General features: G+C 37.5%; 1 protein-coding gene across 1 annotated transcript in view; it reads left to right on the plus strand.

The window, feature by feature from the left end:
* adra1ab (adrenoceptor alpha 1Ab) overlaps positions 1–18,957 on the plus strand; it is a 34,300-nt gene extending 15,343 nt beyond the window's left edge. Inside the window, exon 3 of the mRNA XM_030149671.1 lies at positions 17,705–18,957. Within this exon, the coding sequence (XP_030005531.1) occupies positions 17,705–18,177 (473 nt within the window). The 3' untranslated portion in view covers positions 18,178–18,957. The remainder of the gene's footprint in view (positions 1–17,704) is intronic.
* The last annotated feature ends 1,137 nt before the right edge of the window (positions 18,958–20,094 follow it).

Raw genomic sequence — 20,094 nt, forward strand, 5'->3', positions numbered from 1 at the left:
GATAATGCACGCAAAAGCACACAAATGTGTAAAATGGCTCAACTCACCACTTCCTCTTTGAAAACATTCATGAGCCTCCCCACCCTTTCTATGATGTAGTCTCTACACCAGTGGTTCCCAACCTTTTTTGGCTTGTGACCCCATTTTAACATGACAAACCCACACATTCAAAACGGAGACTTTTTTTTTTTTACTAAAATTAAATTTGTTTTGGATCGTGTAATAGTTTCCCATACTGTGTTGCAAATAAACGTTAATTTTAGACGACATTTAGTCTATATAATGTATATTATTATGGACGGAGGCAGTAAAGCCAGGTGTAGATTACTGCACAAAGTGAGATTTTATTTTCCTTGGTCAGGATATGTACAGTCAGTCCAGCTTGAATTTACAAGACTGACAAATTAATACTGAACAAAAAATAACTCAAACTATGAATTATGAAAGAGCTGCAGCATCTGAAACCGACCACAATGAACATTTGACAGATAAACAGTACCACAGTGCTTCAGTTTCAGCTTCACAGTTTGTCATGTCTTTTATGGATTGTGATTGTCTCTGTCAACTCACCATATATTTTTAATTAGTAAGTAGATTTTTTTATGAATTACTAGAAATTTCAGGCAACCCCATTTGAATTCCAGGTGACCCCACATAGGGTCCCGACCCCAAGGTTGAAAAACACTGCTCTACACTATAGACTTTACCTGATGAGGTCTGTATAAGAAAGGAAAAAATCCATCTGAATCTGAAATAACATGATCATCCAACCACAGTGAAACAACAACACCAGCTGCAGAAATGTTGTTATTGTCAGGAAAATTTGGTAGGTTCGAGAGCACTTCAGGGCTTCAGTTCCCTGGGGAGAAAAGATCATAAGACAATGGGAAAAATTATAGCACTCACATAACTAGGTATTGATTTGTAGGCAGGTGGTAAAACCAGAACAAAACCTCAATCTAACCCTTTCAGAGCCTCATATGGTTCTATATAACTCTCCTGTAATACTCTGGTTTACAGAGGTCCCTGAACTACTCCTGTTTCACATCTGCTATTTGGACATCCAGACACTGATCACCTCCATTTCAGCATCTTTCTGAGTTTGTTGCAGCTTTCAGATTTACGTAGTGGTTGATGTCAGACTCATAACAGAGATAAAGTTACACTGTCATTGACAGGTAAATGTTACAGCTAGCTCACTTGCAGAGTTGGACTTGCAGAGTTTCTGTTTATTAAATAAAAAGATGTTTTTTTCCTGACAGGCAGCTCCACTGAAGTTGTCAATAAAAGACTGCAGCTACACCATAAAATGCCTTTGTTACACAAGAGCTTGGTGATATTTACATTTTAGTGAGCCGATATGTTAGCCTTTAGCATTCTGCTGCGTTCCAGGCCATTTTTTGAGCTTGTAAGTCACAACTTCAAACCACAACTCACGACTTTGTAATGTCCCAGGCAAGTCACGCTAAACTGCCTGAGTGCAAGGAATTGTGGGTGCTCGACAAACCAGCATGTCAGACCGTACATTTACAATCATTTCTATGGTTAAAGGTGCTTGCTCCTTGGTTATTTGAGGGAAACAGAGGAGTAAAAAAAGGCAAGAGAAACTGTTCTACCTTTTATGTTATGTTATTTGTATATTTGGATACGTATTTGGTATTAATTTATTCTTGCACTCAATGGACTAAAAACTAGCTAACACTAGAGTAGCTGCTGATTATGCACAACATTTGCAGATAAAAACATGCATAAACAGCGCATTCATGGGGGCTGCCATTGCTACATGACGTCAGAGCTCGGAACTGGGAGTACATTGATCTAGTACGAGTTCACGGGTGGGAAGTCACAGGTTTGACTGCCATTCCAGTGCATTTTCACAGGTAGAAGGTTGGAAAAACATGAGTTACAGGTTGCCTGGAACGCAGTATTAGTCCCCCCATGACCCTGCACAGATGGCAGCTCCACCCTTTTTTGTCCAAACATGGTCACTTCCAGCTTCAAATAAGCCAACATTGTGACAGTCAATTCACAAACTAGCCCCTAGCCTTGCAGCCCCTAAATGACCCCAAAACATCTAAATGAGTCGAAAATATTGCCCCGGCAAATACATACACCACCATAAACTTCTATTTGGTTATAAGTTCTACATTTTCTGTGAAGAAATACCCTACCCAGTATGGCTTTAATGCATTATCATAAGATTGGAGTCAAAGTGAGAGATCCTACTCTTTTAGAAGATTAAAACCTGGAAATATATATATATACATATACACACACACACACATATATATATATATATATATATATATATATATATATATATATATATATATATATATATATATATATACACACACACACATTTTTTTAAAATTTGTTTTTTAGAGAGAAGAACTCATCCTTCTCACTCTAAGGAATTAAGGGCTCTTCTGCAGTTTTACACCTGATAAATACAAGTGAATCTTTTAGCTGCTGCTGACTTTCATTGCTTTTCTAATCTGTATTCCAGTACTCTTTCCACTTTTAATTAAAAACACACACATATTCCATTGGTTTCATCATTGTTAGCTTAGCAGAAGATGTGACATTTTGCATGAAATGTGAAAAACAATGGCTAATTTATCCACCTGGTATTAAAAAGGACAGAACATCTGGATACATTATCAACACAAGACAAAAACAACAGATTGGGATCACAATAATCTGATCTAGTGGACAGCAAAGCCATCTGACAAGTTGAAATATTACCTATTTCTTTGCCTCTTCCTGCTAAGATCTCATGAGAGGTGTAAAGTAAAAAGGATTTGTTGCTGTGCTAAAGTAGATTTTTGGGGTATCTGTAGATTACTCTCAATATTTCAAAATGTATATCTATACTTTCTACTCCTGACATTTTCAGGCAGGCATGTTAGTTTGCTTAACACAACTGGAAGGGTTTGCCACTGACATTTACTTTATATGATAGCACACCTTCACAGTACAGCTGACCATGGAGAAAAGGTGTTATCTATTCAACCATGTGTCAAATGTGTTATTCAGTAGCTTTGTAGCCAGTAGAGATGCATAAACACCTCTTAATTTTTACCCCTCAGCCAAGTTCTGGCTGATGGGGTATTGTAATCATTTTGCCGTCTGTCTGTCTGTCCGTCTGTCTGTCTGTACATCCAATGACATAATCACATTATCTGAAGAATGCATTGAGATACCCACACCAAATTTATACTGTGGATGCATCTTGGCATGGAGCAGAAGCCTATTGAAAATAGGTGACCATGACCTACTTTTTCAAGGTCTAATACCATACCATACCATACCAACTTTATTTATAATGCACTTTAAGAACTTTAAAGCTGGCCAAAGTGGCGTACACCAAACATAAAACAAGTGATTAAATAAGTAAATAAGTAAGTAAAAACAGTGATAACACATGGTGCAAAGCGGGCTAAGAACAGCAAAATACCACCATCATAAAAACAAAGGCAAATTAAAATCTGATAAAAACAGCATAAAAAATATAAAAAAGAAACATGTCACTCACTGATTAAAAGCCACTGAGAAAAAGTGCATTTTTAGATGTGATTTAAATACAAGCAGAGACTGAGCCTGTCTAACAACTAAGGGCAACTGGTTCCACAGTGTTGTGGCGACAACAGAAAAGGTACAGTCACCACAAAGCTTCTTTTTAGTTTTTGGAACCACAAGATGCAGCTGATCTGCTGACCTGAGAGCATGAGGGGGGTGTAGGGGTGGATCAGGTCAGACAGGTAGGAGGGGGCAAGGCCATTCAAACATTTTGAAGCAAACTGTAGGTCTAATGGTGTTGTGCAGTTATAATATCTGAGTACTAAATATAAATATGTATGTAATACATTTTACACAAGGATAATCTAATCTAAATTATAGGGCAGGAACTTTCAACAGAATCTTACACAATATTTGGCCAAGGGGTTTTAAAAGTGTGCAGCACCTTATATTAGTCTGTGCATACATTTCCCAGCTTATAGTTTGGTACTTTTTCCAGGGTACAGAAGGAGATCAGTACTTCCTTCAATGACGTAATTTTTGAGCAAATGTCTGTACTTCTATTTGAGTAAAGAATGTGTGTAGTATTACTACTTCCAAATGTTTTTCACCGAAAAATACACATCTGACTTCTAACATGTAACTAACAGACAAAAGTATTGGGCCACACCTCACTGACACAGGTGTTTCATTCAGTCCCATTGCCACAGGTATAAAGTCCAAATATTTGGAGGGAACAGGTCACCATAAAGAGCTCACTGAATTAGTGTACAACTGCAACAAGATGTGACTACAAGTGTGACTACTGACTTTACTACAGTTCAATTTCTTAAATTTCTAATTCCTAATACACCTTCATATTCCCTGAACTCGAAGCTGCACTTTGTAGGAACCACAGCAGCTTATCTACTAAGTGGTAGACCATTTAAAGCACAGGTGTCAAACTCCGGTCCTCGAGGGCCACTATCCTGCAGGTTTTAGATATTTCCCTCTTCCAGCACACCTGGTTCAACTGATGATCAGCTCATCAACATGCTCTGCAGAAGCCTGATAACGATGTAATGGCTTCCAAGTGTGATGGAAGAGGGAAATATCTAAAACATGCAGGATACTGGCCCTTCGAGGACCGGAGTTTGACACCCCTGATTTAAAGGAACAGAGTGGGGAACTAAGTAGAAAAGTCACCAATGCTTTGCTGACTCAATGCTGAGTTCTAAACCTCTTCTAGCATAAACATCAGTGCAAAAACTGTGCATTTCATAGTATAAGTTTCCATGACCAGGCAGCTGAATGTAAACCTTATACCAGTGGTTCCCAACCTTTTTTGGCTCGTGACCCCATTTTAACATCACAAATTTCTGGCAACCCCAGACATTCAAAACGGAGACTTTTTTTTTTTTTTGCTAAAATTAATTTGTTTTTGATCATGTAATAGTTTGCTATACTATGTTACAAATAATCATTAATTTTAGATGACATTTCGTCTATATAATGTATATTATTATGGACGGAGGCAGAAAAGTCAGGTGTAGATTACTGCACAAAGTGAGAATTTTATTTTCCTTGGTCAGGATATGTACAGTCAGTCCAGCTTGGATTTACAAGGCTGATAATTAATACTGAAGAAACAATTACTCAAACTATGAATTATGAAAGAGCTGCAGCATCTCAAACCGACCACAATGAACATTTGAAAGATAAACAGTACCACAGTGCTTCAGTTCCAGCGTCACAGTTTGTCATGTCTTTTATGGATTGTGATTGTCTCTCTCAACTCACCATATACTTTTTATTTTTATAAATTACTAGAAATTTCAGGCAACCCCACGTGGGGTCCCGACCCCAAGGTTGATGAACACTGCTTTACACCAATCACATTAGATGGAGTGGTTTAAAGTGTGGACTCTGGAACAGTGGACACATGGTCTGTGGAGTGGCAAGTAATGCTTCTCTATATATTACCGTTTTGGCTACACTATGCCAATTCAAAAGTTTGGTGGAGGAGCAATAATGGCACAGAGTTGTTTTTCTGGGATTGGCCTCTGCCCCTTAATTTTAGTCTAGGGGAATTTTAAAGCTTCAAAATACCGTTACATTCTGGACAAAAACATGTGTACAGCTTTGTGGGAGCTGTTTAGGTAAGACCCTTTTGTGTTCCTGTGCCCCATTGTACAAAACAGGATCCATAAAGGCATGGTTGGATGAGTTCGGTGTGGAAGAACTCTAATCCTAAACAATCAAACACATCTGGGATGAACTAGAATGGAGTTTGTGATCCAAGCCGTTGCATCCAATCCCACAGACAACCCAAACTAAAATGTTGTTGAAAATCTTCCTTGAAGAGTGAAAGCTGTTATGGCTGTAAACAAAACTCCATATTAAGGCCAATGGATTTAGAACAGAGCTTTCTCTAGTGCACAGGTGTCAAACATGTGGCCCAGGGGCCAAAACCGGCCCGCCAAAGGTTCCAGTCCGGCCCACAGGATGAATTTGCAAAGTGCAAGTTAGGGCATCAAACTCAAAAATAATATCATAATAACCTATAAATAATGACAACACCATTTTTTTTCTCTATGATTTAGTGCAAAAAACATTAAATTATAAAAATGTTTATGTTAACAAACTATCCTGTAACAATAAAATGTGAATAATCTGAACAAATATGAACAACCTGAAATGTCTAAAGAAAATTAAGCACAATTTTAACAATATTCTGCCTGTTACTAAATGTTTTGTGCCTTTGTAGATCTGATCTGTAATGCATATGTAGAAATAATGAGTCAAGGCATAATATTCATAAAATTGTACTTATATTTCTTTACAAATTTCTTTTTTTTTTTTTCAGGTTATTCACATCCTTTTAGTTTGGATAGTTTGTAAATATTGGCATAATTTAATGTCATTTTTTGCACTAAAACCATTTGCAGTTGTCATTATTTATTGGCTATCATGCTATTATTTTACTGGTCTGGCCCACTTCAGATTAAATTGGGCTGAATGCAGCCCCTGGAAGAAAATGAGTTTGACACCCCTGCTCTAGTGTAATGTGTAAAGTGGCAATACTTTTGTTTATGTAGTGTACTGATCATATGCTATTCAGATTGTTTCTAAATACAGCCTCTGTAAAGTGTTCATCTTTCAGCTAAAAAAACCCAGGCTGAAATGCAACAATAAGACATGAGACAAACAAGTGCAGGTAAACCTCACAGCAGGAAAAATGTCACAGGAACCTTAAAAGGAATCACTTGCTGTAAATGTTTTTTAACCATTACTTTCCATTGAATATTTGTGTATATAATGCTGCCTTCGTGCTGTGTAATGCAAAGCAACACTTTCCCATGTGGTGCCTCTTTACCATAATATAATAAAAAATATTCATAGGGACTCCAGGATAAGCAGAAATGAATGGAAACTGATAAATATGATTTATTTCTGCATTGGGCTTCATTGAGCTGTCTGAAAAAGTCAAATCAGAAGGTTCAGGAAAAGGTAAATGCCGACTGAGCCCTCCTTCACAAATACTTTCGAGTTATCTTTACAAATTTTGTCAGGCTCTCTAGAATAAGGAGATAACGGCGATAAATTTGAGATAAGAACAGAAACCAGACCATTGCAGAGTTTAATCTATAATCTTAATTGCACCTGAAATAATTCTTATGATGTAGATGTATAATGATGATAAGTGATTCTACATGCGGGTCAATGTGTACTTAAAGATATTAGTCTGTCAGGTGTTGTCTTCTAGGTCACAGATGGTGAAACTGATGCTGAAAAGTGTGCTTAGTTATACACTATAATCTAATAGGAGGAGGGAAAACCTGGATATCTCCTGGACAGATAAGAAGCCACATCTACCATAAGTTTTGTCTCTTTGTTTTGACTGTTTATGTTCATGACCAGACATATAAAAGCCCTGATGTGTAATCCAAATGCAAACAAAGTGTCTCTTTCTCCGTCCCAGATGGATTAACTGGTCTTTTGATACAGAATCCAACACCACCCAATAACTAAATCCAATGTATTACAATTCATTTATGTTCCAGCTCAGTTTCCAACATTATGTCACTGGCAGCACATATAGGAGTTTTTATACTGTCTGTGTTGGCATAAATGTGAAATGTAACAACTGAGTACACACCAACGGCAGCTGAAAACTCTGTGATATGGTTGAATGAGGGGCTGCTTATTCAATGTTAACAATTCAGACCATCAGCAGAACCATGCGGGATAACATCATAGCAGGCCAAAAACATTCATAATCAGAGTTACCAAACAGAAAGGAAAACTCTAATGGAAACAGAAGAGGGTGATGGGAAGTAGTTTTTGTCTGCCGCTCCAACATTCTCGGCTCCAGTGCATAATTCAGCAGAAGTTGGCGAACCTTTTCAACCAGACGCCAATGCAACCTCCTCTTCAAGCTGGAAGCCAAAACACTGACAACAGCTTGTCTGGACAGATACGTCATATGGGATTTTAAAACAGAAATACAAATTGGACACTTTATCCCTGTAACAATGTGGAAATTTGATGATTTCCCATAAATGATGATGAATAAGAGAATTAAACATGTCAAAGGGTTTTAGTGTGGAATGGCAGCTGAAAGGTGAGCTGTAGCGTAACTGGGTTCTAGTGAAGAGAAAATGTGAGCAGTAAGTTTTCAACATCTGTGACTTTGAAATGTACTTAGGAATCTAGATTGAAAGTTAATTTATTGAGCTTGATTGCGGTTTATCATCACGGTTTGTTGTGGTTCTGTTTTAGACTACAGGCTGCTAGGAGTTGTGTCACAAACAATAGTTGGGTTTCCATTACATAAGAAGCAAATCTGAAGCAAAAGGAACAATAGGTCACAGAATTATGTGTTCCCATAGACAGGTTTGGAGGTGATGGTATAGGCTTTAGTAGTCCTGACTCTGATAGATATCTGAAGTCCAGTTGTGTCCCATGGGACCTTATTTTTAATGTCTCCTGAGTGTCATCTCCAAAAATGAGTCCATCTCCATAGACCCCTGTGTAAAAATGTTCAACTTTGAACTCTAAAGCCAAAAAGTACTACATAATTACAGAAGTGGTCGCTGTGATTGACCAGTGGCGTTAGCTTGGGGCTGAGTTGAACATTCAGAGCTCTAGTTTATTGCATAAAACTAATGTTCCTCCTTCAAGGCAGGTCTGCTGTAGTTGAATTTAAGGGGTTACACTAAGACCATCAGAGGATTCTGTCATGAAGTTTACTGGAGATTCATTACAGTAACCAGTGGAACTCAGCTGCCTTAGCTGATGTTAGCATTAATGGATTCTGTGGTCTGTCGGCTAGTCTGCTAATTAGCTCAGGTAGCTGATATTAGTGTGTTTGTACATTTATACTGTTATCAACACAACTGTATGTATTAACATTTGTTAAGGATCTGAAATGACCTGATGGTGTTAATTAGGAAATTGTTAGTGGATGTGGGCAGAGTTTTCTGTAAACTTTGATTTTACCCCACATGCCATGTAGACTGATGTCTGGAAAAATGTGTTTTCTCAGGCATTTTTGTCTTTCATCGACATGAGCACTCTGTAAATGTTGTTTAGGTCACTTTAGGCTCTGTTTAGGTTACTGTAAATGGTTAATTCTGAACACTCCGGCCAAAGTGGAGACTTTGGAAAACTCAGTTTTACATGCTTGCGTGTGTTCAGGGGGAAACAGAGTTTTAGGTCCTAAATGCCACAGTATGAAACAAAAAAATGTATTAATGTTATGATAGGAGTCTACAGCGTATTTATGGGTTTGTGAAGATGAGAACGTCTCTGAAAATAATCTGGTGTGTACAATGTTATTATTGAAAACAGAGGTGGGGAGATATCCTTTACTATATATATATCCAGTTATGTGTATACATGGCCTCAGTCTTTTCCAAGTCCACCCTCTTGTTTCCATTTAACCAACACTATAATGGCCATACATTTTTAGGCTTTGAAATTGCAGTTCACAAACCAAAAGGTGACATCATGGAGGATTCATCCAGTATTTATACTGTTTACAGTCACAATTTATTGAATCTTAACAGTGATCTCTAACTATAGCTGTCAGTTGTGTATTTAACTCCCCATCTGTATCAAAACACCAATGAGGGGCCAAAACCTCCAAACACAGGGTAGAATTTCCACAGGAGTGGGTAGAATTCTTAATTCATCTCACACCACTTAATTTACGATGTGCTGAAAGATTATTATCGAATTTTGCCCAATGGTGCCACAGAAACATCAACGCACACATTTCTCAATCCATCACTCTGACACCACCGTTATAATCATACATTATCCCCAAAACTGAGCCTTTAATACTCACGCATAGCCTCCATGTGATTTAGCAGAATAGTTAAACCTACTGTAATAGAACAGCCGCTGGTCTGAATCATCTATATAATGCTGCTTGCTGGTATACGATGCTGTATGAACAGAATACAAGGCAGGACCTTCCTTCCTGCTGAGCCTTGACACCATGGCTTGAGATTCTGAAGGGACATCAAGAAATTCAATTACAAGCAACTAAATAGAGCAAATAAAACACCACACTGGAGCAGAATGGGCTTCTACTGTGAAATGAAATGGAATGAACCACACTATTGCTCCTCTCTATGAAAGCTATTATAGATAACAAGCACAAGGCCTAATGGGCTGTGATGCTAGCAGGCGTCTTCAGTCACCCAGCCAGCTATCGGAAAATATGCATTTCAATTGAGACAGAGGTTCACAGCTCACAGCTCTGAGGCATGATAGTCCTGAAAAACTACTGAATTTTGTATTTCCCCCCCGAGCGCTTCACATGGGAAACCCTTTAGTGAAGCACAGGTGGTTGTGTGCCTTTCACTGCAGCTGAAAACAGGCTGGAATTAGATGTATGAGTTTCATAAAAGTCAGTTTTGCAAAAGAAGGCAAGCCTTTACTTTTTTGGTAATTCATAATGGACCAAGTAATAGTTTCATTAGTTTAATTACATTAGGGCTCTTCATTTTGGGTCTTGGATTGTTGTTTTTTTTTTTAATTCTGCTGATATGATGTAAGCTACTTTCATGCAGCCACATGTCATATTTAATTCTATTAGTGTAGTATCTACTGCAAATAATACTGGAGATAGCAGGAAGCTTAAAGGCTCAGTGTCCAATATTTAATGACGTCCAGAGGTGAACTTGAATATTGCCATATTTGGACAAAAGGGGCTGAGCTTTAAGAGCACAAGGGATCATGGGTGAGCTAATGATAAACACTAGCTTACTGAATGGAAACTTCATGAAGCACTTTGAAACAAAGTTCTTTTACAGTTTTATTAATGGAACCTATCAACGACAACTTACAATGGAGCTCTCGTCAGGAAAAATATAAATGTGTTTTGTTAGACAAACCAAAACTGTGATAGTCGGTGAAGGTCAGATGTGGGTATGGACGTGGGTTGGTGTACAGATGTAGATATAAATTGGATTGTTTGTATATGTGTATGTGACTGCATGTGTATGGGTGTACAGGTTTGTAGGGGTGTGTTTATGGATAATCATAATCTTATTTTGTATAACATGTGATTAGGCACTAACAGTCTGAGGACTGGAATCAGGGGGTTAGGACTGGATAAGCAGTGGCTTCTTCCTACTCCCTTTCAGGCACAACAGTTGTTCTTCTTTCTATTATTCTATATTTTTCTGTATTATTATTATTTTTTTTGTTTTTTTTTTTCTCCTATGTTTTGTATTGTTTGCCTGAAATAAACTAAACTAAACTAAAGTCTGACTGGGCAGATTACATAGCTTCTATTTGACTTGAGATCTAATAAATGGAACAATAATTTAAAGATGGACCACCAGATCACTTATTAGAGGTTCCAAATTAAATGAACAACACTGGAAAAGATATTACTAAAATCTTAAAGAAGTGATATTTTGCCTTTTTTTTAATGAAATTATGCATTTTAAAACATTTCCCTGCAGTCTACATAAACTGTAAATGCTCTGCTTGGGTCTGAATTCTTCATTCATTCAACTCCACAGGTCCATCTTCAACCCTATTTCTGTGTAATGACACCAGAAAGGTGGTTTTGAACACTGGCCCTTTAAATGCACATGAGCCACTTCATGCCCCGCCCCCTCCAGGTTGTTGGCTGTGCTGCTCCGTCCTGTTCAACCAACAACTGAACATTTTAGGTATTCAGCTCGAAGTTTGGACATATTTTCAGTATGGACTACAACTGCTGCTGACAAACAATTATGTCATACTCGGAGAAATGTTCGTTGGAAGTCTTGACCTTATTATGTGCAAATGTCATGACATAATGAGTTTTAAAAGATCACAATTTAAGAAGGAATTGAAACAGGTTGTAGAAATACACAAGATTTTTGCCGGAATGAATATAAAGATAGCTTTGCAGCACCTGGAGGGTTCAAATTCAAACTTTTGTAAGTATTAGGGTCCAAATACACAAATAAATGAACCAAAGACTAATAAAAGTGGGTTTAGCAAAATATGACTTCTTTAAAAGAGACGTTCAGTGTAAGTCTGTGGGAGTTGGAGCATTTGGAGCCATATCCAGTGTCTGTCAGTGTATTACAACTTAAAAATACTTCAACTTTGGCTTCATTTTAGACTTGAAGTCCTTGTCCTTTGGTTTGGTATAATGTTGCTATAATATAAAAGCCCTAAACCACCATCTCTGAGCTGATCCTATTTTGTGTGTGCGTTGTATTTTGCATATTATACTTTCCATAACTTGCAGGATTTACTGAATTTGAGAAATTAAACCTTCGGAGGGCCCTAACAGAGGCTCTGTTGTTGTTTATGTCACAAACAAGCCTGGCTTCATTTACATAGAGATTGTGCAATCATGGCCACATTTAAAAGACAAGACTGTGGCTGTCAGCCTAAAGCAATCCTGCAAAATGTGATAGCTTTTTGCAAATGGGGACATTTAAACAGATACTACAAAATTAAAACATGTTTTTTTTGTGCTGTGGACTAAATGATATAGGCTTATTATAATGAAACACATCAATGCTGGTGTGTTTAGGTTGAAATATTTCTGACAATGAGTTGCTCAAGTGTTGGAATTGGCTCAACATGCCACTGGCTCTAAGTGATTGTAAACACTGAAAAGCTGATGCTGATAAAGGTTGAGTTGAAGTAGTCAGAAAAAAACTATCTCATGTCTCCTTTTTCTCCACTTTTTTTCTTGACCTTCATGAAAATGTCATGAAGTCAGAAAAAGTTGTAAAGCAGAATCCATAAAGACAACCATGGTGCTGATACAGTCCATCTGCACTTAACTTTGCAGATCTTTTATGGGTCTGCTGTGGTCAAACTACAATCTCATGAAGATCAACTACAAAAAGCATCTCAGATATTTCACTCAGTCTACAAATGTGAACAATCAACTGAAAGATGGCATCAAAACAAAAACTGGAGCTGAAACAAAAAGTCGTTCACATATATAACACATCATCTGGTATTTTAACCCTCATATATCTTTACTCCCAGCCTGATTTGGTGGCATTTCTCTTCCCACTCAACATCCCACTGGCGTCTGTGACTCAAGTAAAAGTAATTGAGGTATTCCTAAAGGCTGGCAATACAACTACACACAAAAATTGATTAAATAACTAACGCAAACTGAGCAGAGAGAGCGCCTTATGTCTAGATAGATATAGTCTTTTATTCTTAATACAGATTATGCCGAAGCATTAATTTCACTAAGGTAATTTTACACTAGTATTAGTCTAATATTCCTAAATCATCCTTGGGTTTAACATATTGCTAATCATACTGTGATGAAAAATTATGTCATAAAATGTAAAATGCGCTTCTTGTCTGTTATGATGAGCATTTGTTTTTCTAAACGAGCCTATTTTATGAATTGTGGAATTATGTCCTTTCCTTTGGTGAAGGACGGTCCAGATTATCTGCTGCTGAAGGAGAAACTAAAGGAAACACTGAAGTACCGTTTCTTAGAAGTCCATAATTCCACCAGCTCTTATCATGGCTACCACTTAATAATTCTTGGTCATTTCACTAGGAACTAGGAATTAGGAAACTTCAAACACAGTCACAGAGTTAAGTATTTGGGGCATGTCTACGTCATTAATATATTAAAAATGAATGTTAACACTAATCAGATGTGCAGTTCAAAAAGGCTCATTTTCCCACAGGAAATGGAAGCAGTTATATCACTGTCCTTAACCATCAAAGACCTAGAACTATTTTTGTGGCACTTCCGTTCATACATTTAACCTTACATATATATATATATATATATATATATATATATATATATATATTTATGTGTGTGTGTGTGTGTGTGTGTGTGTATATATATACACATATATATATATATATATACATATACAGGGTGGGGAAGCAAAATTTACAATGAACATTTAGTTGTTTTTTCTCAGCAGGCACTACGTCAATTGTTTTGTAACCAAACATATATTGATGTCATAATCATACCTAACACTACTATCCATACCTTTTCAGAAACTTTTGCCCATATGAGTAATCAGGAAAGTAAATGTCAATGAGTGTGTGATTTGCTGAATGCACTCGTCACACCAAAGGAGATTTCAAAAATAGTTGGAGTGTCCATAAAGACTGTTTATAATGGAAAGAAGAGAATGACTATGAGCAAAACTATTACGAGAAAGTCTGGAAGATACTATTAAAGAAGAATGGGAGAAGTTGTCACCCGAATATTTGAGGAACACTTGCGCAAGTTTCAGGAAGTGTGTGAAGGCAGTTATTGAGAAAGAACAAGGACACATAGAATAAAAACATTTTCTATTATGTAAATTTTCTTGTGGCAAATAAATTCTCATGACTTTCAATAAACCAATTGGTCAGACACTGTCTTTCAATCCCTGCCTCAAAATATTGTAAATTTTGCCTCCCCACCCTGTATACATACATATATATATATATATATATATATATATATATATATGTGTGTGTGTGTGTGTGTGTGTGTATATATGTATATATATATATATATATATATATATACACACACACACACACACACACATATATATATATATATATATATATATATATATATATATATATATATATTTATATTTATATATAAACAAACAAGAGTCTGCAACATTTATTAAAACTCTACGGGTTTTCCTGGTGACTCAGTGTTCCAGAAGGTGTTTCCAGATCATCTACAACCTCTGAATATCCCAAAAAGACATGTTCTTTTCTGATGAAGAGCTGAGAAATTACAATTTGCATTAATTATTTAAATGTATTGATACAACAAATGGTTAAAAGTTATTAGACATTGTCAGTAGACAATTTGGGTACCCAGCAGCTGTTTAGGTCTTTGTGGGTTCATGCCACCAGATTCCACCGATAAAAACAGTAATTTTACCTCTCAGACACAAATTTGCAATTTGTTTTAGTTTGATTCTGAAGTAAGGCGTTAAAACAGCAAAATCATTCAACAGCAAAGAAAGAAACTGACTTCAAGCTCAGTTCAGTCTGCCTCTCATGTTGTGCAAAAACCTATTCTTGCTTTTTCAGACCTTCTTATGGTTCAGCATAGTTACCATGTGATTCAATGTCATTCATTAATTTTTCTCTTTTCAAGATTTCATACATGCAACCTTCCACCCAGAACCCATTGAAAGTTCACTCAATTCTTTAGTTATCGCAAATGTTCAGTAATGTTCCTTCACACTGATTATTTTTGAGAGTTAAAATACAGGAGCAAATTCAAGTGGTGACCTGTAGTCGACAGATGAATGCCAGTACTATTTCTGTCAAATAAAGGCAAATCAATGTTATTTATTCAAAAGGAGTAAAAAAAAGACATAAATTCAAGGTTCTACTTGTTTTTGATGGCGATGAGCCCTCCACTGGACAGAAGATGTTTACTAGCATATAGGGGAAATGGTCCTCGGCAAGAATTTAACCAAGAAAATTGTAGTTTTGTATAAAGGTTATAGGTTAACTTGCTTCACTATCCCCATAGGGAAATTCAGGCTCCTAATATACACCCAATACCTAGCATCAATGCCAGTGGTAGGCATGGGCAGTCGTGGGATCAGCCCACCCAAATATCTGTCTTGCCCATCCAATCAAAAGTTAAGGGAAAATGTTGAACCAATAGAAAAATATAACAGACTACACTACTGTTGGCTCTTATTTGCGATTGGGTGGACAGCCTACAGCCCGCCCTATTCCATATATGCTTGGTTGTCATCATTGTTTTGCATTCCCTAAGCACTTCATTCACTCATACTGCAGCTCACTGTCTGTCGTCCGTTTCTGACTGCAGGGAAACAAATGACCCCCCTCTGTCTCTGCTGCACCTATCAGGGTTTCTGTTTAACACCATGATTCTCTCTATGGGAGTTTCACTGTATCTGTGGCTTTTTGACGTACTCTTGGGCTGAGCACCGTCTCTGGGCTCCTGCAGAGCAGCCCAGTTCGGCAGCCACTCGCATCCCTTTATGTATGCACACACTGACTAAAGCAACGCTATAAAACAGACACATAGGCAACACAACGCCAGTAAAACACACACACAGTCTCAACATGGAAGGGACAAAAACTGAGTGAGGGTCAAATGACCTAAGTCACTAAATTATATGAATTATTCTTATCATTTTGTCCTCTTGGTATATATGTATATAGTTCTACTGACATTTGAGTCTAAAGTTCAGGGTTTTAGACGGAAAAAGAAAGATTTGTTGTTTTCTTTGTCATTTGTCACTTTTCAGATTGAATTTGAATAAGACTTTTTGTGAAAGGTGGTTTGTGAAAATACACAAAAATACAATTTAGTTTTTTATTTTTACTTTTGGTCAAGTTTCAGTTGTTTGTGCAGTTTTTCTATTTTCAGTCGGAGTTTGAACACAAGTAGACTGCCTTCTTTTTGTATTAATTCTGGCCACAGTTTTCATCCAATGAAAAGAAATATGCATGAAGGACTTTTAATCATTTTTATTTTAAATTCAAGAGTAAATGAACACAGATGAGCTGCCTGACAAGTGAATTTCTCTTTGGGGATCAATAAAGTGATTCTTATTCTTAAATAAACCCTCAGACCACTTCTTTTCAGTGCTGTCAGGACTGCAGTTCAAATTGTCAGACTTCAGGACACTATTCAGCTTCGCTATCATTTGTACATACCAACTAAGTAGCCCACCTGTTATTTCAACCAGCCCATCCTAATATGTCAGACTAGAACCTGCCCTGCCTAGCATTAGGATTTATTAATTAGCAATGGACTCTATGCACAGCCCCACTACTTCCTGAACTTCAGGTGGGTCCTTTATTTCCTGTCTTTCATTATTGGACACACTGATTAATCCAGGTGTGTCTACTACTTCTTGGTGTGACTACTGATTAATTAGGCACACCCGGATTAATCAAGATAAAATAAGCCTTTATTCATCCCACAAGGGGAAATTCCAGGTTTACAGCAGCAAAGTACAAGAGCACACAAGAGCAAAACAAGTGCAAGATCAAGATAAACACAAATCAAGAAAGCTATATACACTATTTACACCTGAGCACATGCTGATCATGCCACAGGTTTATTGCACAGTTTACTGTACTGTTTATTGTATGGTTATTGGACAGAATTTTTGGAGTACTTTTTGTTGTGGAGCCTGAAAGCTGCAGGAAGGAAAGACCTGCAATATCTCTGCTTCACACACTTTGGATGTATCATTCTGCCACTGATGGAGCTCCTTACTGCAATGAGTGTGTATCAGAGGGGGTGGGAGTCTTTGTCCATCATGGAGGACAGCTTGGCTGTCAACCTCCTCTTCCTCACCTCCTCCACAGGTTCCAGAGGACATCCCAGGACAGAGCTGGCCTTCTTTATCAGTTTGTCCAGCCTCTTCCTGTCAGCTGCTGTGATGCTGCTCCCCCAGCAGACCACACAGTAGAAGATGGCAGTGTGTCCAATAATGAAAGACAGGAAATAAAGGACCCACCTGTCGCTCAGGAAGTAGTGGGGCTGTGCATAGAGTCCATAGCACACATTAAAAGCGGGCAGCTGCCATTGAAGGCACTCAGGACAAACTCCAGATCATCAGCACCATGGTCAAAGAGAGACTTAATCTATGAGTAACTGTTTTTTAAGGGCGGGGAAACAAATGTGCTTAATATGTGATTTTGTTTTTTTTTGTGTGTGTAATTGCAGGTTCATTCTTTCCCTCCTGTAAACCCTCTGAAACTGTCTTTAAGATAACCTTCTGGCTGGGCTACCTCAACAGTTGCATCAACCCTATTATCTACCCCTGCTTCAGCCAGGAGTTTAAGAAGGCCTTCCTCAACGTGCTCCGAGTTCGCTGTCTGAGAACTGCATCCCAGACCTCCATCCAGGGACATGTCATTGCTTATTCGTCCGGCTCAGGCCACGCATCCAGCACCTCTGTTCTATCAACACAGAATCATGATACAGTTTCCTCATGCGGCTGCTGCGGGGCGCTGTCGACCTCTTCCTCGTCTGTTGGCAGCACCAGTCAGGCTCAGAGTGCACAGTCCCAGAGTAAGAGTCTGCTGAAAGCGTGGTGTTTCTCTACAAGTCAAACTCCAGCGCCACAGGATGTTTCCAACCACGGGTCAGCAAAGGTCTTACGCCTTTCTCTCAGCATGACAGGAGAGGCGGTTTGAGGAGCTTCTGTAGATACTGAATGAATTGTGAGCATCTGATTTTGTATTTCCCTCTTGCCTGACGGGACACGTGTGTTTACATGTATATTTCTACTCCTCAGAGGCCTCAGAGCACAGGGCCATGCTGCGATAATGACTTGGCTCCAGGGCAGGCAGAAGATGACTGTCGCCTTAAGGAGCCTTAAATGGCAGTTTCAACCCCTGGAGCATCAATGAACGAAACATACTATAATTTATCTACACTTAATATTGCTACTCAAAGAGTTCCAAGTGACACAGCAGCATCTGCAACTAAAGAACTGAAAAAATATACATTCATATCAACGCAAATGTGGAAAAAGACACTTTTGCAAATGGAGTTACCTGTTGCACAGACTTTGAGAAGGTCATGAGGATATCTTTCTGCATCAGAGATGTAACATTTTATTGAAGTGACTTTTTCAATAAACTCCCAAGACATAATTTCTTTAAACATTAAAAGGGATTTCTGGTGATTGCATGATGGTCCTTGAGGGTGAGGTACTAAAGTCTTGGCAGAATTATCAACCACCGACAGTTAAGAGGGAAACTGGTGTAGGAGTGTGTAACCTTTAAACACTTAAATTTAAGTTTAGGAAAGTTTGTTAGGGAAGGAAAAAAAAGAAAAATAAATATCAATCAAATGTGCATGAGGGAATGACTTCCAAAAAGGGGATATAAGAATACAATACACAACACAAGACTCATGTGACTTCTATGAAGCTTTTAATGTTAATTTTTTGTTTGTTATGAGACTGAAAATATTTGTGGAGGTTTCAATTCAGCCTTTGATGTTTGTCATCATTACTTGTGGTGTGTCAAATAAATTAACCTGTTTTCTTCGGTCATGACTAATGATTGACCTTTTCCTTTTTAACTTCCACCCAGGAAATAGTCTGATCACACATTGTTAATATTTCTCTGGGACTGTGCAAAAAATACGATGCAGATTTCTGTGAAGCTCAGGGAAAGAGTTTGGTATAGGTCATGGCCAGGAGTTATTTGGAGTTTTGAGATTCGAAAATTAATCCAATGCTTCAAAAATACCAGTGAAATAATCCTTTACCTTCCCATAGACTCACTGAGGCAAGTGTGGAGTTCATGGTTGGCATTACTAAATTTACCCCTTTAAGCACAAAGTCAGTCAAAATAACACAAGCCTTATAATCCTCACATACATCAACAGCTAGTTTACATTATACTCAATGAACTTAGTTTTTAAGAAGAAAACAGCCACAGCAAAATCACAAATCACCTCCATTTTCAAATCAATGCCATGTATCCACAGACTATCACTCACTGAATAAAGTATAAAGCTCATTGTTTACACACATCTCTATTATGGTATCATCAAGTTTTCTTTTTCAAGCTAAAACACATAAAACCTTAGTTTGACAGTCACTCAAAATAACACTGTGTCTTCTTGTCATGTGCTACATAAACGGATAGTTTACATCAGGGGTATCAAACTCATTTTAGTTCAGGGGCCACATTCAGCCCAATTTGATCTCAAGTGGGCCAGACCAGTAAAAGGATAACTGTGAAAAAAGTAAAATTATATTATGATCAGGTTTACATCTACAAAGTTTCCTTAAAAATCTGAATAACAGGAACAACTTGAATTGTCTTAAGAAAAACAAGTGCAATTTTAACAATATTATGCCTCGGTTTATCAGTTTATCATTTACACATGTGCATTACAATCGCACAAAAGATTTAATAACAGGCAGAATATTGGTAAAATTGCATTTACTTTCTCAAGACATTTCCGTTTGTTCATATTTGTTCAGGTTATTCACATTTTTTGTAAAAGTATAGTTTGATAATGTAAACATTTTCATTTAATTTTACTTTTTTTACACCAAAAAATAAAGAGAAAATTTGGGGTTGTCATTATTT

Source organism: Sphaeramia orbicularis, chromosome 12, assembly GCF_902148855.1.
Source record: "Sphaeramia orbicularis chromosome 12, fSphaOr1.1, whole genome shotgun sequence".
Taxonomy (NCBI): domain Eukaryota; kingdom Metazoa; phylum Chordata; class Actinopteri; order Kurtiformes; family Apogonidae; genus Sphaeramia; species Sphaeramia orbicularis.